Source organism: Pimephales promelas, chromosome 21, assembly GCF_988280905.1.
Source record: "Pimephales promelas chromosome 21, fPimPro1.hap1.1, whole genome shotgun sequence".
NCBI lineage: Eukaryota > Metazoa > Chordata > Actinopteri > Cypriniformes > Leuciscidae > Pimephales > Pimephales promelas.
Genome location: NC_142789.1, coordinates 24,978,406 through 25,005,590, shown reverse-complemented (window position 1 = coordinate 25,005,590; position 27,185 = coordinate 24,978,406). Strand labels below are relative to the sequence as shown.

At 40.0% G+C, this 27,185-nt stretch overlaps 1 protein-coding gene across 5 annotated transcripts in view; it reads left to right on the top strand.

Moving 5' to 3' along the window:
* Positions 1-25,945, top strand: part of wnk2 (WNK lysine deficient protein kinase 2) — a 35,789-nt gene extending 9,844 nt beyond the window's left edge. For 2 of the 5 annotated variants that reach the window (XM_089125096.1, XM_089125097.1), the window contains 29 exons: positions 1,715-2,385; positions 5,573-5,745; positions 5,950-6,170; positions 6,300-6,457; positions 6,718-6,806; positions 7,166-7,385; positions 7,475-7,742; positions 9,423-9,874; positions 12,095-12,196; positions 12,321-12,359; positions 12,799-12,948; positions 13,148-13,555; positions 13,843-14,061; positions 14,161-14,201; positions 15,146-15,305; positions 15,391-15,507; positions 15,643-15,813; positions 15,923-15,974; positions 16,687-16,890; positions 17,329-18,176; positions 18,433-18,490; positions 19,209-19,276; positions 19,470-20,053; positions 20,128-20,378; positions 20,487-20,699; positions 21,678-21,776; positions 22,252-22,296; positions 23,425-23,678; positions 23,853-25,945. In XM_089125096.1, the coding sequence (XP_088981222.1) occupies positions 1,774-2,385; positions 5,573-5,745; positions 5,950-6,170; positions 6,300-6,457; positions 6,718-6,806; positions 7,166-7,385; positions 7,475-7,742; positions 9,423-9,874; positions 12,095-12,196; positions 12,321-12,359; positions 12,799-12,948; positions 13,148-13,555; positions 13,843-14,061; positions 14,161-14,201; positions 15,146-15,305; positions 15,391-15,507; positions 15,643-15,813; positions 15,923-15,974; positions 16,687-16,890; positions 17,329-18,176; positions 18,433-18,490; positions 19,209-19,276; positions 19,470-20,053; positions 20,128-20,378; positions 20,487-20,699; positions 21,678-21,776; positions 22,252-22,296; positions 23,425-23,678; positions 23,853-24,152 (6,576 nt within the window). In that variant the 5' untranslated portion in view covers positions 1,715-1,773 and the 3' untranslated portion in view covers positions 24,153-25,945. The remainder of the gene's footprint in view (positions 1-1,714; positions 2,386-5,572; positions 5,746-5,949; positions 6,171-6,299; positions 6,458-6,717; positions 6,807-7,165; positions 7,386-7,474; positions 7,743-9,422; positions 9,875-12,094; positions 12,197-12,320; positions 12,360-12,798; positions 12,949-13,147; positions 13,556-13,842; positions 14,062-14,160; positions 14,202-15,145; positions 15,306-15,390; positions 15,508-15,642; positions 15,814-15,922; positions 15,975-16,686; positions 16,891-17,328; positions 18,177-18,432; positions 18,491-19,208; positions 19,277-19,469; positions 20,054-20,127; positions 20,379-20,486; positions 20,700-21,677; positions 21,777-22,251; positions 22,297-23,424; positions 23,679-23,852) is intronic. The other 3 variants (XM_089125098.1, XM_089125099.1, XM_089125100.1) reach the window with 3 other exon arrangements.
* Positions 25,946-27,185: the final 1,240 nt, after the last annotated feature.

Here is a 27,185-nt window from a genome sequence, read left to right as displayed (position 1 = left end):
TGACACATTTCAAGTAGCCTATTCTTGTTGTTAGTAGAACCAATTCAGATCTTACTTGTTAGAGTTTTGATATAAAATAACCATAAACTTGTGATACTGACTAGCCTACTGTATATGGCAAGTAAAATAAAGCAATTTTAACTGGTGAGATTAAAATTTTAACTTGTGATTTTAAAAAAAATAGTTTTATGGAAATATGACCTAATAATTATACTATAGTAAATATGGAATAGATACTAGTAACTATTGTGATAGTTTTCTACACCTAGTAAAGGAATAAGACAGTGCTAGTAATAAAAAAAGTGCTAATAAAATAGGGCTTGGGCGCCGCGTTGCATTGCATTCTGGGATGTGGCGGCCATGTTGGCAGCTTCGCAAATGTAAACATACCAGCAAGTCGAACGAGGAGAAGCAAATAAAAGAAAGAAAATAAAAAAAAATGTTAAAATCCTGAAAAGAATGCGGAATTTACCGGGATACGTTTAGGGAAACCAGGGACTGGTATGTGGATAAAACGCCACTTTTAACGGGTTGGATTCATTTGAAATGTCCAACAAACAGTGGGAACACAGTACATTATGCTAACTTAAACAGCGCTCCACCTAGCTGCTAGTTTAGTAACTAACAGTTATAGTGCCAACAACCATTCACACATGTAACATACTTTTAACTATGTGTTTCAAAAGTGTGGTTTGTAACGTTAGCTGTTTTAAGCAGTTAGTAAGCAAAACGATGCTTAAAGCAAGAGGGTAGCAACAGGACAACAGAGGCTGACAGGTTAGATTAAAGGGCTAATGTTAATGTTATGGGAATTTTAAAATATGGGATATTTTACAGGAAAATACTAAAACGGGAAGACAGCGGGAAAAGAGCTCAAGTATGTGAGCAACCCGGAAAAAAACGTGAGGGTTGACAGCTAACGTTACTAACTATCTGTCCGGATTACTGTGTTCCCACTCTTTGCCGACTCTTTGGAAATTTCATATGGATCCAAACCGTTAAAAGTGCCGGTTTAGTCCACATGCCGGTCACTGGCTTCCCTATTTAACATATCCCTGCAAATACATCAATTTTAGCATCTTTTTTTCTTTTCTTTATCCCAACTCAGCTGCTTCTCCTCGTTCGACTTGCTGTATGTTTACATGCGCGAAGCTGCCAACATGGCCGCCACGCCAGTAATGACGTCACGACGCCCAAGCCCTATTGATATGATTCCTGGGATATGCATTAATTTCTAATGAATAGTGAAATAAAGTGGTACATGTATGACGTCATAACCCAGAAGTCCTTTGGATCCATTTTCCTATGTTTTTTTCAATTTATAAGTAAAATAAAGCCTGTGGTAAACATATCTTGACAATACTTTGATGTTTTCTACAATGTACACGGGACACACTAAACACCCCAAACTGTCTTATCTAGTTACTTATTAAAAATGCTTCAAAATTCACGTTTTCGCCATGGGTGTGTAATTTACGTTGTAAAGTATAGTAGTCAAGATATGTTTACCACCGGCTTTACACATAAATCGAAGACCCCCATAGTAAAATCTCAAAGGAAACAGTGGCGAATTAGTCTTCTGGGTTCTGATGTCATACCTGCACAACTCTATTGAAACAGATACTAGTCATTATTGAATTATTTACAAGTTGGGACATGCTAGGAAAGCAAAAAAGATTCCAGTTAAAGGAATAAACTACTTGCCATATTGCAGGTGCATTCATTCAAGGAGGACCACATAAACGGCTGAAAGTCACAGATGAGTGTCCGGTGATGGAAAACCTGACTGGATCCAACTCTGAGCCGCAGCCTGGGGGCATCACAGTTCCTCATGTCCCCCCAAAAAAGACGGCAATTTATGAAAATGGTCACGAGCTTCCCACTCATATGGACCCCACAGCTGCTGCACTCAGAGGGTCCAGCGATCCAACCACATACCCTCTGTTAGATTACCGAGGTCTGGTCCGGCAGAGATTTATACGCAGAAGTTTGTGGTTCTCCGAATCAGAGGATCAAGAACTCGAGGTTTCAGACTGCGACACCATCAGCAGTCCCGTTAAAAGTGCTCGTATTGTGGTCCAGAGGAGTTTTAATGCGAAGAGTCCGGTGGGACAGGGTGATTGTGTAACAAAGAGCTTCAGCAAAGAGCCAGAGACAAGCGAGGCTGAGGAAAAACATGACGAGGAACCGCCGGAAACCTCCAGCAGCGGGGACAAAGCTGGGAGTGACGAGAATGAGGAAGATGCCGGAATGAAGGCAGTATCCACCTCTCCGGGTGGACGCTTTCTTAAGTTTCATATTGAGCTTGGAAGAGGGTCCTTCAAAACAGTCTATAAGGGCCTAGACACTGAGACATGGGTGGAGGTGGCCTGGTGTGAACTTCAGGTAAGAAAACAAAGATTCTGAAATTGAACCACTGGCATTTCAGTTGGATAGTAGTTGGCCTCCTCTCAGGCTTTTTCTTTCTTGTCATTGTTGAAAATAGTGTCAGATAACCAACAGATCCACTTAATTTGTTGGGTGTAATGACTTGGCTAAGCTCTAGATGTGTCGGATATCAATGATCTAGAAGTAAAAACTAAAAGGTAGTTGGTTTAAATTTGTTAATAAAAACAGAGGCTATATTTTTCTGATTGATCCATGATTTCTCCCTGTACATGTTTGCCGGGTCACTTGATATGACTTCTTCCTTTTATCAGCACTATTGATTGTAAAATGGAGAGATTGAATCGCCATGACCAGTTCTATATCAGATTTCCTTTGTTTAATAGTGTTTCCGCGTGTTGTCAATGTCTAGAATCATTTGAGGTTCAGCCGAGTTCAGCTGAGAATGCTTAGTGTTTCTGAAATATTTAAAGAACGCGATTATGTTGAGGGAGAGTGTTATTTTGACTGCGCCGTAACAGCTTTGTGCCAAAGCTTTTTATATATCAGAGCTCACTAAAATATCCTAGTAGACATTTACAGTAGAAATGCTGAAGGGAGGGGACACAAACAAACTCTGGTGAGCAGCAATGCACATCCCTGGAGGATCAGTCTCTCTGCATACAGGTCATGTGACAAGCTCTGGTCATGTGCACTTACCTGCTGTAATGATGCAACAGTGCAGTGTTATCACAGTGTCTCGTAGTAATTTCTCTCTCTCTATATAAATATAGACACAGTACACACACACACACATATTTTTCAGGTATAAACCATAAACAACACATTTTGTAGATAATGTTTTACATAAATAATACACATTTGCCCTTTATAATAATAAGCAATACATCATGGACTACTTGCTAAGCTTGGGAACATATAAATTGTGCATTCACTGTCCATGGAAGAATGACTAGGCAGTTATGATCTCTGGAGCTCTGATTTTAGACATTAGGATGCTCTGGTTTTTGTTTCTATGTGTGGGCGATGCTTGTTACTGTGTTACTGTATGTACCACAGCTATTGTTCGGGGCATGCCTTCAGTTTTGGATAGGAGGATTCATCCTGCTTTATGAATCTTAAAATCACATGGATAGAGTTAGGGAAGCATATAGTTCACCGACTGCGTAGACAAAAATTGCTGAGGCTCCCAAATCTGCAACAAGGGAGGAGAGCGAGCGAGGGAGAGACAGAGGAACAGGTCAGATGAGGTGAAGATGGCTGTGTACTAAGAAGAAACATGGCTTCCCTCACTGTAGCGTTCTCAAGACAATATAAAGATATTCCTAATGGACCATTTTATGTACTGCTGAACGCCCAACTTGATTTATCCCTCATTTATCCGACAGGGATGCATCAGGAGCTGACGGTATGAACAAAACTGTTATTTGTGTGTAATGGAGTCTTCATCCAAGACACATCTCAGGAAAAGATCTTAGTGCCACTCCCTGGCCATGAATAAAGCAAAAAGCTTTTCTTTTTGAGAAGGAATCATTTCCTTTTGTGAGAGCTTTTGATGTAGCACACATCAATGTCACCGTGTTTAATTTGTGTGTTTAAATTTTATTAGAAATGTAATGAAAGATTGGGATAATAGTACAACCTAGTAACATATGTAACTATAAAATTCCCTATCACAGCATATGCTTTTTCTTATTTGTTAGTCACTCTGATAGAAACAACCTAGGAATCATGTTTGGTCTGAACTGACGGTAGACTATAGAGTAAATTGGATGGAAAATTAAGAATAGGGGGAGGTCGAATAATATATGAGCCTCTGTGTGTCCCTGAGTTCATGTGAGGTGTTAGATGGTGCAGTGTGGGGGTGGGTCTCAAGAGGTTTTATGGGGTTGCACATTGCCTGATTGTGAGGGACAGAGATGTTACAGATACTCCCTGTCAGCGTTTAGCAAATATAGAAGCAGGAAGAGGGCAGATGCAAAGGTATTGATTTGGTCAGCTTCTTGACCATAGATACAAACTAGAACGTGAACCACCAATGATCCTGTAACTGTAGCATTTTCAAGCCTAGCATAACTGCTGTACACACCAGTTTAAGCCCAACTGTACCTCTCTAACAGCTCTGTTTTGTACAATGAATAAAGAGACAACAATTTTAAAAGTTTATTTGACAAACCCCAATATTTATTTATTTATTTATTGTGTTAAAGGAGTAGTTCACTTTTAAAAAACTTGCTGATAATTTACTCACCCCCATGTCATCCAAGATATCCATGTAATTCTTTCTTCAGTCGAAATGAAATTAAGGTTTTTGATGAAAACATTCCAGGATTTTTCTCCATATAATGGACTTCAATGGGAACCAAACGGTTCAAGGTCCAAAAGACAGTTTCAGTGCAAACTGCAAACTGTTCAAAGGGCTTATAAAGCTTAAACTTTGTTATTTATTTATTAAATGAGCGATCATTTCGCTTGATAAGACCCTTATTCAATGTCTGGAATCGTTTAAAGCTCTTTGAACAGTTTGCACTGAAACTGTCCTTTGGACCTTGAACCGTTTGGTTTCCATTGAAGTCCATTATATGGAGAAAAATCCTGGAATGTTTTCATCAAAAACCTTAATTTCTTTTCGACTGAAGAAAGAATAACATGGACATCTTGGATGACATGGAGGTCTAAGTAAATTATAAGCAAAAGTTTTTTTTTAAAAAGTGAACTACTCCTTTAATTATATTATCTCCCTTGTATCAAAGGACTACAGTAAGTTAATTACTCATCCTTTTATGTTGCATCAAACTGTAGTGTAGTTGTTTTCTTATCACTTTCCTGACTCAGATCTTCTTCTTGACGTTCTTAGTCATATCATGTTTAGAGACATTGTCCCCACCCCAATGACCACACAAATTCAAAAACACAATACAACAGATATAGTCTATCCTTAGAAAGCCATTACAGGGAATGTGCGCTTTAAATCAATAAAGATCGACTTAAATGTCTTCATAACACACGTCTTTCACTGGTCACTGGTCAAGAGTTATTCCACGTAGATCTCTTTTTTCACTGAAAGGAGGATAATTGTTTCTAAATATGTTTGTTTATGGATCCATTTCTCTTCCCACCTGTTCATCTGTCTCTCTTACTTTTCTCCTGCCATATGCCTGATACCTTAAACACCGTGCCTATCCAGGATCGTAAGCTGTCCAAAGTGGAACGTCAGAGGTTTAAAGAGGAGGCAGAGATGCTAAAAGGTCTTCAGCATCCAAACATTGTGCGCTTCTATGACTTTTGGGAATCTCCTGTTAAGGGGAAGAAGTGCATTGTTTTAGTCACCGAACTGATGACATCTGGAACACTAAAAACGTGAGTCACATGCAACAGCTGATGTTATCACATACTTGGTATACATTATAGTAAAGCATTGACTTCTTAGTTAAGATTTGAGTTGCTTGCTATGGGACACCAAGTAATGTACAGTAGATCTGCCCTGATGGCAACTTGCCCAATAGTATTTGATGAAGAGACAGACACACAATGATCTCTAACCCGGTTTTTGTTCATATGTAGGTATCTGAAGCGATTCAAGGTGATGAAACCAAAAGTCTTACGAAGCTGGTGCAGACAGATCCTAAAAGGTCTTCACTTCCTCCATACGAGGACCCCTCCCATTATACATCGAGACCTGAAGTGTGACAATATCTTCATCACTGGTCCTACAGGCTCAGTCAAGATCGGAGATCTTGGCCTGGCCACACTAAAGAGAGCTTCTTTTGCCAAAAGTGTAATAGGTAATGATGAGATTGAACAGATTAGGCTATACACAATACAACATTTAAACAGCAAGTTTAGATGATGTAGATTGTAGCTTATGTAGCCTATAATTTGAAATTAAATGATTTTTTTTCGTCCTCTTTTAGGCACTCCAGAGTTTATGGCCCCTGAGATGTACGAGGAGCACTATGATGAAGCCGTAGATGTGTATGCCTTTGGGATGTGTATGCTAGAAATGGCCACATCTGAGTATCCATACTCAGAGTGCCAAAATGCAGCACAAATCTATCGCAAAGTCACTAGTGTAAGTTTGAGCAAACTGCTTCTCACTGACTGGAATAATGGAATATAAATATCATAAATACATTGATACATTTTCACATTCAGTTCAATGGCATAATGTACGTACAACTGATTCTTACCTACAATTTATGTAGATAATAATTCTGTAATTGCAGTCAGCTATAAAGGAAATTGTTTCCTTTCACTCTCTAAGATTTTTTTATCAAACAACAATGTGTTTGTGTGTGTGTGTATTGGGTTCCTTATTAATCTTCTGCACAGGGTGTGAAGCCAGCCAGTTTCATTAAGGTGGCCGTGCCTGAAATAAAAGAAATCATTGGAGAGTGTATCTGCCATCGCTGGGAGGAAAGGTGAGCCCATCCGCTGAACAGTCTCTTGTCACATAACCATGAAGATTATGGTTCTTTATGGCAAAGCCTCTGCTCCTTTCAGATGTGGCACTTGTTGTATAATCAGACAACCTTTTCTTGGATAGCTGTGACTTTATTTAACTGATACATTTTACAGTAATTTGAACCCTGCTAACAACATCAATTCTCCCCTGGTTGTTAAATGTGTTTGATTGTAAATTGCCTGCATGGATCATCAATCGGTTAAATGGCTCATACCATTTACTACAGCAACATCGCAGAATTGTTGATAGTCCTTCAGATGTCAGACTTGTGTTTTAGCTCGTTTCAAACCAAATCACATCTTTCTCTCCTTAAAGGTACTCCATAAAGGACTTACTAAACCATGCATTCTTTGCGGAGGACACAGGTGTGAGAGTAGAGCTGGCTGAAGAGGATGACGGCAAGAAGTCTTCCATTGCTCTGAGGCTTTGGGTTGAAGACCAGAAAAAGCTTAAAGGAAAGTATAAAGACAGCGGTGCAATCGAGTTCACCTTTGACCTGGAGACAGAAGTCCCGGAAACAGTTGCCCAGGAAATGGTAAACGGATTTTTAGAAATGCAAAACTTTTAAACACATGCATCACATACTTGTGGTTTGGAATACATATTCACGATCTTTTCTGGCAGGTGGAGTCTGGCTTCTTTTTAGAGGTTGATGTGAAGATTGTGGGTAAGTCTATCCGTGACCGTGTGTCTCTAATAAAGTGGAGACGGCAGCGGATTGTCCGTAATGGAAAAACAGAAGAGAGCATGACCAAGACTGAGGCACAGAATCTCCTTCAGGTGCCCTCCACAGGGCCACCTCCGCCAGGTCTTCCATCCGAAACTGAGGAACTACAGACTGAAGCAGTCAGCCTGGTCTGCAGTGCCCCAACTAGTGCTACTACAGCTACACGTGAGAAACTAGATGAGATGTTGAACTACAGTAGGCATGTGTTCCCAATGACTGTAAATGGGTCTATTAGCAATATTCACATTACCAATAAAATGTAATGTACAGTATTTCACTTGATCATATTCATACTTTGCAGTCACGTGACTGCCATGGATGCCTGGCGGGCAACAAACGGGTATTTCCTGGTAGTTCCAGGTCTTTCTAGTAGCTATCAATTCTGTTAGCGAGCTAGCTGCATAACTGTGCACTAGGATTAACTCCAAGGTGAAGGTAGTTAAAACGTTAGTTCACCCAAAAATGAAAATTCTGTCAGTATTTAATCACCCTCATGTTGTTCCAACCCCGTAAGACGTTCGTTCATCTTCGGAACACAAATTAAGATATTTAAGATATTAAGATCGCTCCTGCATACTAGTCCTTGAGGGACTGGCTCTTGCTGGCCTCGAAAAGTCATTAAAGGACATCGTTAAAATAGTGCAAGTGACTACAGGGGCTCAATCTTAAGTTTATCAAACGACGAGATCACTTTTTGTGCGCAAAAACAACAAAAATAACGACTTTAGATGAAGATGAACAAAGGTCTTACGGGGTTGGAACAACATGAGGGTGAGTAAATACTGACAGAATTTTCATTTTTGGGTGAACTAACCCTTTAAATTGTGTAAAGCAGACAAGGTTTATTTTAGATAATCGAGCAGTAATAATTGCTCCGTAAATAATCTATCTCTACTGTTCTCATTGAAAACCATAGATATCACAAACCCCCAAACAACCTATCACACGCTTTTGCTAATACGACAGCTGCGTTTACACCACCATCGGCAATAGCGTCAAAGTGCCCAGAAGTCATTAATTTTTCAATGAATTTTGCCCCTCTTGCCGCGGCGATGTGAACGTACAGTAAGCCTCATAACATACACAGCTGACCCACCGAACCAGCTGATGGCGTTGATTGACAAAACTACAGGTTAACTTAAAGGGTTAGTTCACCCAAAAATGAAAATTAAGTCATTAATTACTCACCCCCATGCTGTTCCAACCCCGTAAGACCTTCGTTCATCTTCGGAACACAAATAAAGATATTTCTGGATCACTCTTCCATAGCCTGCCTAAGGGACTGGCTCTTGACGGCCCATAAAGTCATTAAAGAAAAGGTTTAAATATTCCATGTGCCTACAGCGGCTCAATTATAAGTTTATCAAGCGACGAGACTACCTTTTGTGCGAAAAAAACATAAATAACGACTTTATTCGACTATTCCATTACTTCCTTATGGGCGCATGCGCGAGAACTGAGACGAGGACGTTCTCCTTCGACAACTTCTTTTTACCGGCTGCTCACCGCTTAGGAGTATTACTGCCACCTACCGTATACACAGACTTATCACATCTGGTTAGTGCAACTAATCGCACAACAACTATCTGGCGTGTCATTTACACCTCGAAACACCAACTTTTGTGTAAAAAATGGCTACGTCCTGGCAAGATCCTTGACTAGTTTACTGGGTTTTGTTGCTGGAGAACGCCACCCAGTTACTTGTGATGTCACGTGCCAAGTACGAATAATATTATGTTAGTTATTTAGTTATTCATTTCTCTTGTAAAACTTACATAACGTAGACATGCCAACATTTTACTTGCTTCAATAACTTGTGTATGCACTTGTATGTGTTGTTTGCAGACAGCAGTTCAGGCTCAACAATGTTAACAGGCCATTCAGGCAACCAAGACAGCCCTTCTCAGCAGTCCCTTTCGGAGTCCATTTCCACTGGCCAAATGGTCTTAAGCCCTCCAGGACAGCTTCTGGCTCAATTGCCACAGTGTACCCAACAGCCTTCTCTGGGGACTCAACAACAACCTTCTCTACAAATGCATCAAGGTGTCCCACAACAAACCGTAGGCCAGTTACTCCACGGGGCTCAGCAACAACCTAGTCCTCAGCAAACCCAGGGAGCCCAACAACAGCCTAGTGGTCCCCTGCACCAGGTTACACAAGCACAGGCCCATGGTTTGGTGCCACAACCCACCATTCAGCTGCACCAACAATATCAGCAGTCAGCTCACCAGCTACATCAAGGGGCGTTTCAGCAGTCTTCGGTACACCTGCGTCAGAGCTCTTACCAGCCATCACCTGTAAGTTTATACTTAAATTTGCCTCTAGCCTTACTTTGTAGGAAAGCCACCATCTTAATTCCCATTCATTTCTTCCCTTAGCACTATGTTTTTTATTATGACTGTCTGAATTTAAAAAAAATGTGTCTTTTTCTCAAACTGTGACTGAATGAGCAGCGACATGGCAGTATCCCTGGTGACTTCCAAAGATCTTTGCTATTCTCTGATAACTTGGCGGGGACCAGGCGTTGCAGCACTTCATTCGTTGACACATTACAGAGGAGAACTGACCTACAGGATTTGTTAGAGCAGCTGCATCATCAGACTTATAGCTGTCCCAAACCTGAAGCAAGTTCTAGTGATGAAATAAATAAAAGTGACTTTACTATGCCTTCATCCGTCACAAATTATGACCAGGCACCAAATAATGTTTCTAAAGACACCTATGAATATAGTTCACAGCAGGGAAAAATGAATCCACAATCCCACAGTCGGAGGAACTCTGATGTCCACCCACATAACTGCCAGGCTTGTAGGGCACTGTTGCTGGCTGTAAGGTCAGGGGGTCGAGGGTCTCTCGGTCATGCCTCTTCACCCTCTTCCTCCCATATCCACCAAAAAATGGCACATGTTTCCTCAATAAAACCATCATTGGCTCATTCAGACTCCAGCTCACCAATTTATATGACCCCACAGTCTCCATATATGTCGACACAAGTAAAGCAAGTTTCTGTTCTTGAGAACAAATCAAGTTCAATCCCAGTTCAAGTCACCCCAGCCTCTCCTGTGACAACTCATGTGCCTAACAGGTCACCACTAAACCATAGCACTGCCTTCCCCCCTGTCTATATATCTATACCCTCACCAGTTCACATGTCTATACCTCTAATTTCCCCACTCAAGTCATCATCTCCAGTTTCACCTATCTCCTTGATCAGGCCACATTCTCATAGTTTGGGAGACAGCTCAGATTTGTCTCACCTCGATCGCTGTCTACATCATATCGTCAATCGGCGTACCAGTTCCCCTGTGTTGACTGACAGGACTCCTCCTGGAGATGGCCACAGGGATGCTTGTGTTAACAAGTTTCATGTACCTCAATTCCAAAGCGTAAGCTCTTTGTGTGTACCCCTATCACATCTGGAACAAGGGGATTTTTCTGTGCAGGACAGTGAAGTTGGACCAGGTCTTGTGGTAGGTTAAAAATAAAATGTGGTAGCTATGATCCCGGCAGAGAAATCTAGAAACAAGAGAATGCTTCCCATGCTTCTTCACAATCTGCTGTCTGCTCTCATAAATGCCAATCCCTCGTAGTTTTATGCACACCTGTATGTAAATTGTATACTTCGTACTTTGTTTCTGAAAATAAACTGAATCAGTTTTCTCGAATCACTGCTATTTCCAAAAGAATAAGAAATGAGACCATCTTCAAGGAACTATTATCTCCTTTTGAAGGGCACAGATCTTGAAAGACTGCTAGAATATGCCACAGCAAGCTGACTGTACTATAAATGACTGCTACTGCATTACCGCAAATTATCCCTGTCACTCCCATGTGTGTAGAGTTGATGTCACACATTTCCCCTTTTGTTCCCTGTCAGTAGCTGCTAATTTACCTGTCACATCAAACTGTATACTGGAGTTACTGTCCTGCTAATATCTTGAAGAACTGCCTTTGTCTTTTAAAGGAGCTGTATGCAAGACATTTATTTCAATCAATCATATATTTTCCCTGATATGTCACTAGACATTTAGAAATCATGTGCATTTCCTTTACATTTAGTCATTTAGCAGATTGCTAAAGCTAATGGTGTAGTTGAGGAACTGGGTGATATATGGATACAAAAGTACTTTATATCTCCAAAAACACAACATTAATGAATAGATGAGAAGTAAACAAAAAAAATGATTTATTATTTGTATGATTAAAAATGTATATATTTTTGTACAATTACTCAATCAATTGTTGGGGTCGTATAGACCCCGAATCCCAGAAGTGTAAACAGGAAATGAAGTCCATTTGAAGATTAACAGAAAAAAAAAAACCTCACTGTGTAGGACCATTGGAAGCATATCTGGCAACCTCGAGTCAAGGGGAGTTGTTTGGGGATACAACCCTCTACACTAATTTGAAAGTGATTGCAGTACCAGTTTTGGCCACAATCTTGCATACGGCTCCTTTAAATCCTTAATTGCAAATGTTCCTATATTAATATTTGTTTTTGTGCGTGTGTTTTTCAGCCTTCCACTCAATTGGTTTCTAAGACCGTCTCTGCTCCAGCTACTCCTGTACCACATGCTCGTCCACAGAGCATTCACGCCTCCGCCCTCGTAGCACAGGAGGTAAGGCCGCAATTGGTTCGTCTTTCCTTAAATGAGGATGGATGCATGCCTGTGTGCTAGCAAAGTGATAGTTTACTAGATTAATTTAGAATTTTGTTCTTCCTTGTCTTTGTATTTCTCTCAGTTTCACCTTTATTTCCATCCTGAAGCTTTCCAGCCTCAGGTAGACACAATCTGTATAAACATCCTCACAGTCACAGGATTTTGGTTTCAGTCACGCCATACATGTATCCGATTTTTAAAAGTCTACAAAGCAATTAATAATTTCAGTTTTACCACTGTTTTAGTTGGTAAACTAAATCCCTGGGGTTGCTAAACAATGAATAAATTCAGTTTTTACCACCAATTTAGTAAATTTGCCATCATCTTATCGTTATTCTTGGGAACTGTTGAGTAAGTGTTCCTCGAAATTAATTTTACGTGTTATGCTAGGAGACAATCAACGTTTTTAACGCATTGTGTTGTATCTGACACTATAATCAGGTGAGGTAAACCCATTGGAATGAAATAATTACATGATTGCTGAATTCATTTAGGCGTTCAACTGTTTAGCATTTAGCATCATTCTTTATTTATTTTTTCTCTCTTTGTCGTCTCTTCAGCCCCTAGTGCTGCCATCTTCAGATGCTCAGTTCATTCCACAGCATCTATTACAGTCAGGACCTTCAATGCTCAGCACCGCTACCCTTCCTCCACAACCACAGCTAAATGTTCAGACACCCCTTCTCCAGCCTCTACAAATCGCCACACAGGTCAGTTAATGAAACCTTAAACCAAGCCCATGTGTGCAAAACCTTTACTTTTTAGTATATTCTTTAGCAAGGGTGAAATCTGTTTGACTCTAGATGGTTAAACAAAGTCAAGGTATTTTCTTAATTCTACATGCAAATATGTAGCTTTTATAGTTTACCTCTGGCTGTTTACGTTTTTATCTTGCTCTTTATTCTTTAGTTTCCTTCGACATATCCTCTTTTGCCAGAAGGGGGCACATCTGCAGGGACAGAGCCAATACCTTTCTCCTCAGTCTCTTTCTCTTCTTCCTATCCCACAAATGCTCATCCCGTCTCCTCTCCCTACTACACATTAAGCCCTATCAGTGCTCCTCCTCCCACACTATCTGTATCCTGCATGCTAGGTGCAGGCACACCTGTCTCCACTCCTCTGAATGTTCCTAGCCCTATACCTCTCCTGGCTATGGCTCTGTCCCCACACATGCTTCCTCCTGAGCAACATCTGCAGCAGATGTACTACTCAGTTCCACCACCAGAAGGTGCCATTTTGCAAGCTCTACCCCAGCCAACACAACCCTCCCTTCCCCTCCCTCAGCAAGACCCATCTATTTCTGAACCTTTTACAGAGGTAAATGATGTGGTTTCTTTCCTGCTTTGAGCAAGGATTGATTTATGTTTTGGGAATGCAAATCAAAATATTTACTTTGATCACATAATTGCTGAGTAATTACTTTGGGAGGGACAGCAGAATGGCAGTACATTAATCAGAATTGGTTACCTTGTCATTTCTGGATAATTAATGCTATTCAGTGAGCCTTACAAATAATTGAGGCTTAAAATGTTTTCAACTGGAGTACCCCCCGCCATGAGGAATTGCAGATCCTGACCCCATGATCTCACATCATTCTGTCGCAGATCCAGTCTCAACAGGACAGGCAGTCAGAGACAAAGTTTACCACTGTCCAAACCCTACCTGAGACCGTGGAGCCTCCTCTGCCGCCTTTTGGCATACACACAGGATATGCTGTTCCTGAGAGTGCTGACATGCCCAATACAACTCAGCAAACAGCAGACACGGCTTCAATGCCAGCTCCTCCTGCGCTAGAGCCCACCCCATTTCAACCTAACACTGAGGTAACATTAAGCATAAACAAAATCCTTTACCTGACTATTAAATGTATTCATCAAACAAAGTCCCACATAGACCATTTCAATAATTCTGTTTCCTTACAGGCCCCTGTATCTATTCCACTCCATAGTTTTGTATGCGACAGGTAGGAATAAGTTGTTTTTCTCTGAAAACAATGAGAATTGCATACCTGAATGAAGTCAGCAATTATGTAATTCTTTAATTATGTCATTTGCAATGTGTATATCTGGACTGATTATAGAAGGTGTAAGTGTGACGTCACCGTCGGCCGGCTAAAAGACTGAGCGGCTGTATTTGTTTTCAGCTTGAATGCCGCGAAAAACAAACACAACACATATAAAGTGGGAAAGAGCTTTGCGATTGACTGTACAACTAGATTTGACAAAAAATCGGAGGTATATTTTTACAGACTGGACTCCAGTCAGCGAAAGGTGGATTTGGAGTTATCATTTTGTGTCAATATGCTGAATTTAGGTGTAAAACCATACACACACATATATGTATATTAACAACTCATCAATTAAATATTTATCATTGCATATTCTGCATTATTGAATTTTTTTTAATAAACACGGACCAAAAAAAAACCTATAAAGTTTTATATAACACTATTATATAAAGTCTATATATAACACTGATAAAAGTGATCACCCGGATTTAGACCTACCTACAGTATTTTGTATTTATATAAAGTGTTCACAGGGAAATTTGCTTTATGTTTAGGTCTATATTGCTTTTATTCCCCCGGTGTCGAAATCAGGCAAACATAAATGTCAGGCAACACGATTCCTGGCTGCACGTCAATATGGATCACTGGATCTTTAGTAAGTTGTAAGGAACACTATTGAGTCCATTATTTAGTTTAAATTGATAAAATTGTTCGTTTTAGTCACATTTTCACAGTTTCCCCTATTAAATCCAGTCACGCAGCAGATCTTTTGCCACGTTCCGCGGGAAAGTGACGTCAATGCATTCCCTCTATAGTGGCAGATACATTACATCAAAACAGTAGCAGTAGTGTGTGTGTCTCCTTTTTAAACTTCAGGCTATTCTGTTTTATTTGTCTAGCCTAAACCAAGATGCATCTGGTAAAGAAATGAGTGACAGCTTTGAAGGATCCACTGGTGGAGGAAAGGGTGATGGCAAACCCAGAAAGCACCACCGCAAATCTGCTCGAACGCGCTCGCGCCAGGAAAAAATTAACAAGCCGAAGCTAAGCATGCTAAACGTAAGGATTAAACATGTCTTCTTTTTAAAATGTAATTGTTTTTGTGTGTGATTGCCTTCTAAAATGTCCTTCCTTATACTTTCAGGTTAGTAATACAGGTGACAAGATGGTGGAATGCCAGCTGGAGACACACAATCATAAAATGGTGACTTTTAAATTTGACCTAGACGGAGATGCACCTGAAGAAATAGCCACTTACATGGTGAGATTAATGATCTGCGTGGAAATTGTAGTGCTTAAGATTTCAAATTTAGCTTAGATTTGTAGTCTAACATCAGATTGTCTTGTTCGTAACGCTGTTTTATTTAATTACGTGTTTCTTTTATTTGTGTACCAGGTGGAAAATGGCTTTATTCTACCAATAGAAAAGGAGATTTTTATAGATCAACTTAAAGACATTGTCGACAAGGCAGAAGATATTCTGAGCGAGGACATGGATGGAGAGAAGATATCAGATTTTGGGAAAAATCACTTGCAAGGACAAACCCCTGGAGATAAAGGGGGAGAGGTAATACTGTCATTTAAAAACGTTTAGCATCTTAAATATAGAATTTAATTCACATACTGTATATCACTAAATTGAATTATACTCACAGTCTCCTTCTATTATTTTCCAGGGAATAAATGGACAGCAACCTGGGGCTCCCCAGCCAGTGTATCAGCAAAATGGTAAACTTTCTTCCTCCTATAATTGGCACATTTAAAGGGGTCAATAACATCCTTTTTAAATTGTTTTATAATGTTGTCTGAGGTCAGCTTATGACATTCACTTGGTTTTTCCATTAAAAAAACATCAAAATGAATAAGTAATAGGCAATTTTCTACCCTAGTTTTAGCGTAGCTTATGGGCGTCTCGCATTGAAGACTTGGAAGTAAACGCCCACTGCTGTGAGTGGAGAACAGTTTTGCATATTATAATGAGTTTCAACTCACTCACTTATGCAGCGACTGTCTTCTTCCACAAACAGGCACTGCACAATATTTTGTATTGCTCGGTAGCTCGATCCGGTTTGTCATCACGAGGTAGGAATCTATGTTATTTAGCTATGCGTGTAATGCGCAAATCGGTGGGCGGGGCTAAACCGGCCGTGTTGAAGTAGGCGTTGATCTTCTTCTGCGGGGGTGGTGTTTTATCCTCTTTGACGTCATAGTTCCTCACTTTGTAAAAACGAGTCGTTTGCTGAGCCTGGTGTCAATAAAAGCTTTTATTGGACTAACAAGGACGTTTTCAGATCTGAAACTTACAGGATATTCTTATAATATGATGACCTCTTAGATGTTAAAAGCTCAAGGAAAATTTGATTTGTCAGTTCATCAAAATTCATGCTCGCCAAATGTTTGCTAAATTATGAATGTATCTGTGTCCTTTTCCTTTGCTCAGTTCTGCACACGGGTAAGAGGTGGTTCATCATCTGCCCTGTGGAAGAGGCTCCTGGTGCCAGTCGGGATGCATCTTCAGATGGAGGTCCATCTACACAATCTCCATCCACAACAACAATAACTGATGGGACAGCCACTGCTCAGCCTGAGAGTTCTTCAGCCCATCCTCCTGAACCCAGCACAGGATCTGCTTCAGCATCCATGGGTAATGTCTGGCTAAGACACAACTTAGTGTAACTGATACAGATACAAGGAACTATTAGAAATAGGAATGGACTGCCATTTATAGGGCTGATTATTGCAAAATACCTCACGGTCAAGATTCATTGCTTCAATGATCTTGATGCATCACAATATCATAATCAGACTGGGCTTGAGCAAGAGAGACCCAGCTTGTTTAATGAGAGAGTGTGAAACTGTGAAATCAGATTCATTCTCTGTTATGTGGTTTGCTTCAAAACTCTAATCAACTTTCTAAACTTTCTAATCAAGCTGTGAAATAATGCGTTCAGAAATTCAAAAATAATAGGTTTTAAAAAAGTCTCTGCAATATTGTGATTGGTGAGAATCATTATTATGTCGTCACAGCCCTACTCTAATCAAAAAGAGTAAAATTTAGGATATGTTTTGTTACCTTCCACAGATTCAGAAGCCTGTGCGACAGCACCTCCATCAGGAGGAAGTGATCCCTATGGGGTTTGGAGTCCCCTCTCTCTGACCACTACTGATCCTTTTGCTCTGGCTGCTCTTCCCCAAGCCCCCCCTGCTCCGCAAGCCGCTGTAATGCCAGCTCGTTCTGCTTCCCATTCAGAGGAAATGCCAAATTTGGGCTCCGCCCCGGTCAATGTGCAGCAATCCCAGCCATGCATGGATCCTCAAAGCTCTGTTTTTGTGGATGAGACCCAGAGATTAGGCTCTGTCTCCCCTATGCACACTGCTCAGCAGATGGCTGAAATCGCATGTGCCGTCTCCATGGTGGAGGACGTGCCCTGCTGCCCGCTGGTCATGCCGCTGTCCCTAGAAGTGAGCAGTGGGGCTCAGAGACCATTCTCTGTGATGCCAGCACAATCACAAGACACTACGTCTGCTCGCGAACAACTCCACACCATTACATCTAGTCGAGTGGAACGTGCCCAGCAGCCTGTGGTGTTGCAGCAGCCTGTATCCACTGTGAGTGGAACTAAGGCACCTTCCCTGCCCCAAAGCCCTGCTCCTTCCCAGCATCACTTTGTTCCCAGTGAATCAGATGGAGAGGGACGTGGCAGAGGAGGGTTTGTAGACAGCACTATCAAGACACTGGATGAGAAACTGAGGAATTTACTGTATCAAGAGTACGCTCCCATGTACCCATCGGGAAGTGCTGCTGAAACTCCAGGATCTGGCACAGAGTATATCCAATCCCCACCAGGACCAGAGTGTGCGCTGGGAGGGTCAGGAACCAGCACACCTAGTCTTATGGGAGAGGGACGATTCAGGGCAGGAGAGCAGTTGGTAAGTTTTAAGCTCCATCTGCCATTTTAAGTTTTTTATTTATTTATAGAAAGTACCAGGATTTTTAAATACAATCTGGTTATTAGGTATGGGGCATGGGTCAGTTTTTACATTTGTCTATGATCTTACCTATGGCTATTACCAATAGCTATCCCCTAATTTTTAATAATTGTCTTACCTTTTTTTTAGTTTGAGGGTATTTAGAAGTTAGGATTGTGTTTGATGGACCTAAAAACATTTGCTTTTTGCCTCTTAGCCACAGATTCCAGAGCGTGTGGACAGTTTAAGTGCTCTCAGTGACTCTGCCGTTGGAGGTTAGATGATATTTTTTATCGTATTTTTTTTTTTTTTTTTGAAATAGGCTCATTTTACAACTCCATCAGAGTTAAACTGTTGAGTTTTACCTATTGAATCCATTCAGTCGGTCTCCGGTTCTGGTGGTACCACTTTTAGCATTAGCATACATCATTGAAGTGGACAAGACCATTAGCATTTCTCAAAAAAAAAAAAAAATGACCAAAGTTTTGTGATATTTTTCCTATTTAAAACTTTGGTCTTCTGTTACATTGTGCACTAAGATCAACGGAAAATGTAAAGTTGCGATTTTCTAGGCTGATATGGCTAGGAACTATACTCTTATTTCTGCGTAATAATCTTTACTGTCGTACTACGCAGGAATGAGAGTATAGTTCTTAGCCATATCAGCCTAGAAAATCGAAACTTTACATTTTCCGTCGGTCTTAGTGCATGATGTAACTACAGAAGAGTCAAGTTTTTAATAGGAAAAATATTGAAACACTTTTTTGCACTTCAGTGATGTATACTAAGCTATGCTAAAAGTGGTACCGCCAGACCCGGAGATCGGCTGAATGGATTCAAAAATGGTAAAACTCAATAGTAAAACTCTGGGGGAGTTGTAAAATGAGCCTATTTCCAAAAAAAGTAGAGTATCCCTTTAAGAGAAACGTTCAAGAAAAATATATAATTTACAAACAATAAGAACTCCTTGAATAAAGCCATCTTTATCCACAGTTACTGTGTCAAGGAGACACGTGATGCCACACTCTGCCTCTTGCTCTGGATCTAGAAGTCGATATAAGGTACATTATGTACAGCTGATTTGTGCAGAAAAATATAGGTTTAAAGATTTCCAGTTTAATAATCTAGGTGCCCACATCGAGTTAGTCCATTTTCCCCCCAAATATTGAATGTTTATGAGGAGATAAAGGTTGTACATATGAAATATATTGTCAGTATTTTATCTTTCTATTTTGTTTGATTACTCTGGATTAGATGATGCCTAGCTCCACTGACATCCTGTCAGGTCAAGGTCGAAAGCAGCGCAGCCTGAGCAGCACAGCATCTCCAGCGCACCCTGGTGGCTTTTTAGGAGAATGTGCCGTGTACGAAGAGCCGGCTGTTTCTGCCACCACTGTCGGCAGGTTCTCAGTTGTCAGCACAGAAGATGAGGTCACGCGCAGAAAGCTCAGCAGCAGATATTCTGCCCCACCTGACTTTTATCTGGACGCCCCACCTCCCCTGACCAAACGAGGCTCTCTGCCAAGGGCACAGACCTCAGTCTCAGCGGATGTCACCGTCCACAACCGCTTCATGTCTTCTGACTCCGGGGCAGAAAGCAGCCCCGCCAAAATGGCACCTACAACCCCGTCCCGCCATGGCAGGTCTGAAAGGAGAGGAAGTGACCTCATGAAAAGGGCGGTGGCTTTTCTAAAGCGCTCGGGCCGCAGCAGCAGTGTGCAAAGCTCTGATTCGCCAAGCAGAAAGGGAGGGGTGTATGGATCCTATGTCAGCAGTGACAATGACTCCGAGATGGAGGATTCTGATATAAAGAAGGAGCTTCAAAGACTAAGAGAAAAGTGAGTTTATCAAGAGTCTGTGTGTATTTATGAAATAAAAATGACTCACCATTGCTTGCTTCATCTTTGTACAGGCACATGAAAGAGATAACCGAATTGGAGGCCAATCACAGAGAAGAGGTGGAGCTTCTTTATATGAGATTAGGGAAACCACCCCCTCCAGGTCTTTACATCCCGCCCACAGCACCCCCTGCTGGACGCAAGCGCAAGACCAGCAGGCACAAACTAAAAGCTGGCAAACTGCTCAGTCCTCTAGTACAACAGCTGAGAAATGTTGCCTCTAAAACTAGCGACTCCAGCAAACCTAATGATTTGACAAAATCAGGTTAGTTGGAGTGTTCAAATATCTCCATACATAATGAAGACATTTATAAAGTACTTTAACATTTGGATTCTACCCAAGAGGATTATAACACGTCATTTTCTCTTCCAGCTGAAGCTGCCCTGAGCTTGAATGGTTCTCCTGCTAGAGCTTCCAACTTGTCAGATGGCAAGGCTTACTCTGGGACCGGGACTCTGCCTTGTTCTGTGTCTGAGCCGGTTCAGACCCAACAGCCCTGCTCTCTCAAAGGATCTCTCTCCTCCGACAACATCTACTCTGGTCTACAGGGAGAAGGACATGGGCCGCCCAGCCAGCCGGCCCAAGGTGACTTTAACTCTGACTTCCCAGCAGTCTAGTTTGGTAGCAAACCTTAATTGATTTTAGAAGATTTTCTAGTCAATATAATTTGATCACCCATCTGCACTGAAAGAAAAACATCAGGTGAAATTGGCATTAAATTAATAATAATAATTTGTTACGTTGATATAGTGCTTTTCTGGGTACTCGAAGCGTTTTACATAGATAGAAGGAGGGAATCTCTTCAACCAATGTGCTGCATCCACCTGGATGATGCGACGGTGGCCATATTGCACCACACACCAGCTTACTGGTGGAGAGGAGACCAATCAGTATATGGCGATGATTAGGAGGCCATGATGGGCAAATTTGGCATGGCTGCCGGGGTTACATCCCTTCACTTTTTTAAAGGACATCCTGGGATTTTTCAGACTGATTTCATGAAGTAGCGTGTGTATGACACGCCAATTCGTATTTCCATTTTTGGCATGCTATCAACACGCATAATCGCTTTTCAGCGTGTTTATGAACACCGTTGACTTAACGTTATTACTGTATACAGTATATAAATGTATGACTTACCTCAACCCCGCCCTTAAACCTACCCGTCACTGGGGTTAATGGCATTTATGACTGTTCCCTTACCATCCTAGGAAAAAAAAAGATCGCTCCCAAAGATGTAGATCTACATTTTGCTTCATTTCGCACGGACATTTGACGGCGTGTACAAACACGCGGAAACACTCGGACGTTAATGCTACAGGGTGATATGGCTGCTGGTGCTTACATTGATAATTTTATGAAATTTTAGACATGAATATGTACAAATTTTCCATAAAATCCCATTTTTATAGAATCCTCAAGGCGAAAATGAGAGTCAAGCAAATTCGATGGGGCTTTTACATTGATGCTTTGACATTAACAAGTTGATCTTATGAATCTATTAAAATAATGTTGTTTTTTTTCTTCTTGCTCTTTCTCCCACCTCTGCACTTCTGTCCGCAGGCTGGCCTCCTTCTCCCCAGGCGTCTGCACAGGTCACCTATAAATCCAGCAGTAAACCACGCGCTAGATTCCTCAGTGGGCCTGTTTCTCTGTCCATCTGTTTGTATCTCTCTCCTTTCCACCATTTTCCATATCATATCTTGGGAGCCCCTGCCAACTTTCTCCCACTCTGTTCTTCTCTTCTATCAATTATTTATCAGTATTCATGCTTCATCTTTAATTAATCCTGGTTTTCTATCCTGTGTTTTTTCTTTCCTGATTCTTTCTATCCTTTGTTTATCCCAACAAAATTCAGTTTTATTCAATTGTCTTGTTTTTTTATGTCAATGATGCTTCTAGATACTTTAACTAGTTACGCAACTTGAAAGTATTAATCTCACTTTAATTTAACTTTTGCAAGCCTAAAACCAACACTGTGACTTTAAACTGTGTTCACAATGTTATTTCCTTTCTATTTTCAGTGTTACTTTGTAATAGCTTACCCTTTTATTTCAGTTCTAACTTTTAAATGATAAATTATATGTTCCACCTCTTTATTATGTCTTTATTATGACTTGAACTTTTCTTTTTGTAGGGTCAACCCTTAAACGCCTGTGTCTGGGTAAAGAACGTGGCAGCAGTAAGTATTGTCTTTTCTTAATTTCAACACTTCATACTTTTAAAATACAATTTGCCTCAGCTGAAACCTTGTTACTCCAACTGTTATATGGGATATAAAAAACTAAATTTAACTCTATGGACATATTACAACCACCATAATAGCATAGACCTAAAACATATTTAATAAAGTATATGAACACAAATATTTCTATCCAAATTTCTCAGGGTTGCAGTTTAAAAAGTGTCAGCTCCCAATTTATAACACCTCAGATATCACATTCTCTGTTTTCAAAAGGAGTGAAAGCTCTCTATCCCCCCCTTGAGTACTTGTTACTGCAGTTGTCAGTTATATATAATTGGACACACATTTGCTTTATGTTGGCAAAGCATTTGCATCTGAGTATTTACCTCGTTTTTGACAGAGTTGACTAGTTTTACTTAATTTTAGAGGTTTATTAATAATCTATTTATAGTTAAATAAATTATTTGAAGGGTTAGTTCACTCAAAAATGATCAATCTGTCACTCATTTCTCACCCTCATGTTGTTCTGAGGCTGAAGTGTTTTTTCAGTGATTTTAATTTTTTAAAGAGACACAAATATTTCTGAAGAGACATGGTCGCTTTATACACTGAACAGATTTAATTTAGGCTTTTATTCACATATAAACATTCATCAAAGCACACATCATTTGTGGGAAATGGAAGCTCAAGCATGTCACTTGATGTGCGATAACCAAAGAGGTCCATTCTCATGTTAAGCAGGTTTAGTTGAGCTTCTGTTTCTGTTTGCTCATCAATGTTGAATGAAAGTCTAAATTCAATCTGTACATCAGTCATAAAACGATCGTGTCTCATCAGAAAATATGGACTAAACAGCTCAGTTCATATGGATTATTTTTACATTCTCTTTGTGAACTTTTTGAAGCGTCAGCTGTCAATTGAGTACAGAACTGGTTTAGATTTTATTAAATGTGTTCTGAAGATGAAGGAAAGTCTTATGGGTTTGTAACAACACAAGGGTGATTAAATGATGATAGAATTGAATTTTGGGGGCGAACTAACCATTTAATGTAATCAAAGAAGGTATGGATTTCATTTCAGCTCTTTTTGTGCAATTCATACATCTCAAACCAACTTGTTTCATAGGATCTGGAGCAGCATCAGCTGCCTCTAATCAGTCCCCAATGCCTCCTGGATCAACTCCTCCTCCTCACCAGCCAATCGGTCTCGCCCAAGCACAGACTAATAACAGCAACAACAAGACAGATGATGCACTCACACAGCAGCTTCAGAGACTCATGGATAACTGGGCAGAAGGGTTAAGGAAACCTTCACGCTCACAATCCCTCAGTCTAAGACCACAGCAACTGAATCGATCCCGGATCTGGAGCGCTATAGAGGTGAGATTAAAAAAAAACATTCTGACATTATTTACTCACCCTCGTGATGCAATAAAATTCTTAAAAAAAAAAGTAAATTGAATGATGACTGAAGTTTGTGATGATGAATTTATGCCTCGTTAAAAAAAGGTTGGTGCTCACTAAGAAAGATATTCCGTGATGTCTTTTCTTTAGGCTCCGGTTTCAACAGAAAGATTGAACGCTTCCCAACTGCCTCTTTCATGGCCGCAGATTGATTTCCATGCCCATGTGATGGCGACTGACACTACACAAGTACTCCAGCGCAGTTTTTTGGTGCCCGGCAGCTGTTACGGAAAGATGCTGAATGCCCAACGCCTAGACATGGACTACTGGCCAACAATGACTGGCAATCTTAACCAAGAAGTATTTGCTTTCCCTGCTATGCACTCTCCTTCTTGGACAGCACCTTCGTCCCCCAGCGAGGTTCCTAGTTCTAGAAATAGGACCATGTAGCTTTACCATCACTGTACCTATTCTTCTTACTGTCGCCGAAAATACTTTAGTTTCTTTAAAGTGCTGGTTAGGCCTTTCAGTGTGCAATTCAATCTGTTAAAGTTGCTAGCATGTAGTCGCATGTAGTAATCCCACTCGAACATGTAAATATTCAGGCTAACAATGTAGGCATATGTGATGAATTAGTGATGTACATTGAGTATTATTGTATATAGCCTATGTAGCATCTCTGAATTTTAGCATAGGCATATGTACAGAACGTATATTTTTCATCAAAATTTGTTTAGCTTGCTTGTGTCCTTAACTCTGAGCTGTATACATAATGTAAATGCTATAAGGTAACATGCTCTTATATTTGGGTAGGTGTGTATAGACACTGTTTATAATATCTTCTGTAAATATAAGCTCTGTCTGCATATGTGCATAAACCCGATACGTGAATGAAGGTGAGGTTTAGGTTAATCGGTGGCTTGGGTTGAATTGAATCACAGCTGGGTGACAACACTGGAGCGATGATCATGACATCACTGTGAATTTTTCACTCCGTCCTGCAGCGATCACTAATTTCACAATGCGCTGGTCAGCAAAACACATTATCGTATGCTAGAAAAGTAACGACCACGAACTGCACTGAGAATCAAGAGAGAACTTTAACAGACTGTACATTTCAGGTGAACAAGCCTGCAAGAGTGCCTTGAAATGCAACTGCAGACTGTGCTGCGTACCAGCCAATGTACCCAGGGTAAAGGTGACTGCTATTAATCCTGTTACCAAGCATAATAACTACTAAATTCATGTTTTCCCCACATGCAGTTTATGATGTCCTTTATGGGCGTTTATAAAATGCTTTTCAACACTACATGGTACAATTCTTTTTTTTTTTTTTAAGGTGTGTGCATTTATTATTAGGAGTATATTTTTCTTTTTACATGTTCTATATCTTCTGAAACAGTAAAACAGTTGCATTGGTTTAGAGGAAAAGTGTTTTCAAAACTGTAATGCCATCAAGTGATCTTTTGAATCGAAGATTTACAATGAATGAAATGAGCGAAATGATCTCCGCTGGTGCAGTCGTTTGGTTCCTAATGCCATCTTTTAGATCTCAATGATACTTTTTTATTTATTAATAATGCTAATATTTAAGTTTCGACTAGAGTGTTTTAGAAGACACTGACTGATGCTTTGCAACATAAAAGACCATGGCTACCCAAAATTATTAACTGTTAACAATTAAATTTGAGTTTTTAAATATAGTCATTACTAATAGACAAACATCTGTACAAGTTCTGGGAAGTTATATGTGTCATAACAAACTCTATACTTAAACTGACAAATGTGCTGTAGAAAGTCACATGATGAAGTACTGAAATCTGGAAAAATCTGCTCATATACACTTATTCTATACTTGTATATCAAATTATTGAAACAGGTTGTAGTTTTTTCAAATGGTGTGTGTTACATATGGAAGTAAATAAGTGGCATTAGATCTCATCTTGCACTAAGCAGAGGTGTAGCAGGTCATTGTTTTTTTGTCATGGTAATTGGTGCTATAATGTATGATAGTGACCTTTTATATTTCTATCAGTCTGTTTATTTTCTGAAAAGTCTATATAGAAAAAAAATATGCTATCTTAAATCTGAGCCATGTTCATTTTCAGTTTTTTATCCCTTCATTTCAAATGGGATATGAAACGGTTCATTAATCTGTTACAATCGTTTAAAGTTCGTTTTGTTACATATTTTCAGAAATGTCAGCCTTGTACAAACAAACCAATAAATAATAGGCAACGCGACGTCGATGTAACAATTTATTTCATGGCAAAAAGTACCGCAGAAGTTTACTGTATAACTTTGCCATACCATTATTTTGGAAGGTTCAGCAGATGCATACAATCAGCATTTGCAGCAACTGGTTCTGTTATTTTATTATATATATTTTCTTTCTTTCCTATAATGACGCTTAAATTGATTCTTTTGAATATAGCCCTATTTTCGATGGTCTGGTGATTAGAACAGGAAAATACTGCACAGTGCTCTGGCATTTAAAGGTCCTGTATTAGGCCCCTTTTCACAAGATAAATAAGTCTCTGATGTCTCCAGAATGTGTATGTGAAGTTTCAGCTCAAAATATGTCTAAATTGTCATTTTTGGGGGCTCAGAAACACATGCTGTTTTAGTGTGTGCCCTTTAAATGCAAATAAGCTGCTGCTGCTGCCGGCACAGGGGGCGGAGCTTCATGAGCTCGCGCCTCTCAGGACAAATTCATTTTACGGAATGATGATAATATCAGAAACTCTCAGTAACGGAGTTCAGTCGGATAATAATGACTGCAGAGCTGTATAGAGATGGAACAGGTATAGTTTAGTAGTTTAATTATGGTTATTATAACGTATTTGGTCCGAATGATGATCAAACATATGAGTTTAATAAAGTGTATTGTACATCACACAAAAGATGAAGCGTCAGTTTTACTTCAGAAAATCACCGTAAGAGCTGAATAAACAGTAAGTTATAAGAAGTGCGCAAGTTGAGGGAGTTGAACTTGAGGGAGCATTCCTTAGTCAAAAACGATTCTACTGACGTCATTAAAGAAGAAAGTAGAGGGATGTAGTCCAAACCGTCCAAACGGCCGTTCGATGTAGGCTAAGTTACTTCTGTTAAATAAAATATCTCGTTTGGCATTGAACGTTGAGCTTTATAATTTTACAGATATTATTTATACTCTAACATTACACACTAACTAAAGTTTGAAACATGAAATTTATGCTTACTCGAATACACACCCCCCCCCCCCCAACTCTGTGGATAATATTTAAAGGAGACGCTGATATTAAATATGAGGATATCCCAGAATCACAAACACCAACTTTAAAGTTAAAGGACAAGGAAATGAAGAGCTCTTGGTATAATCAAAAAACAAACATACAGCTGAAAATCCATTAACCTGAATTTTGGCATATGAATTTTAAAGTGTATCTGGTTAATTTCAGGGTGATGGTGAGGGACTACAGACTTCCTTCTGCTCCTGTTGTT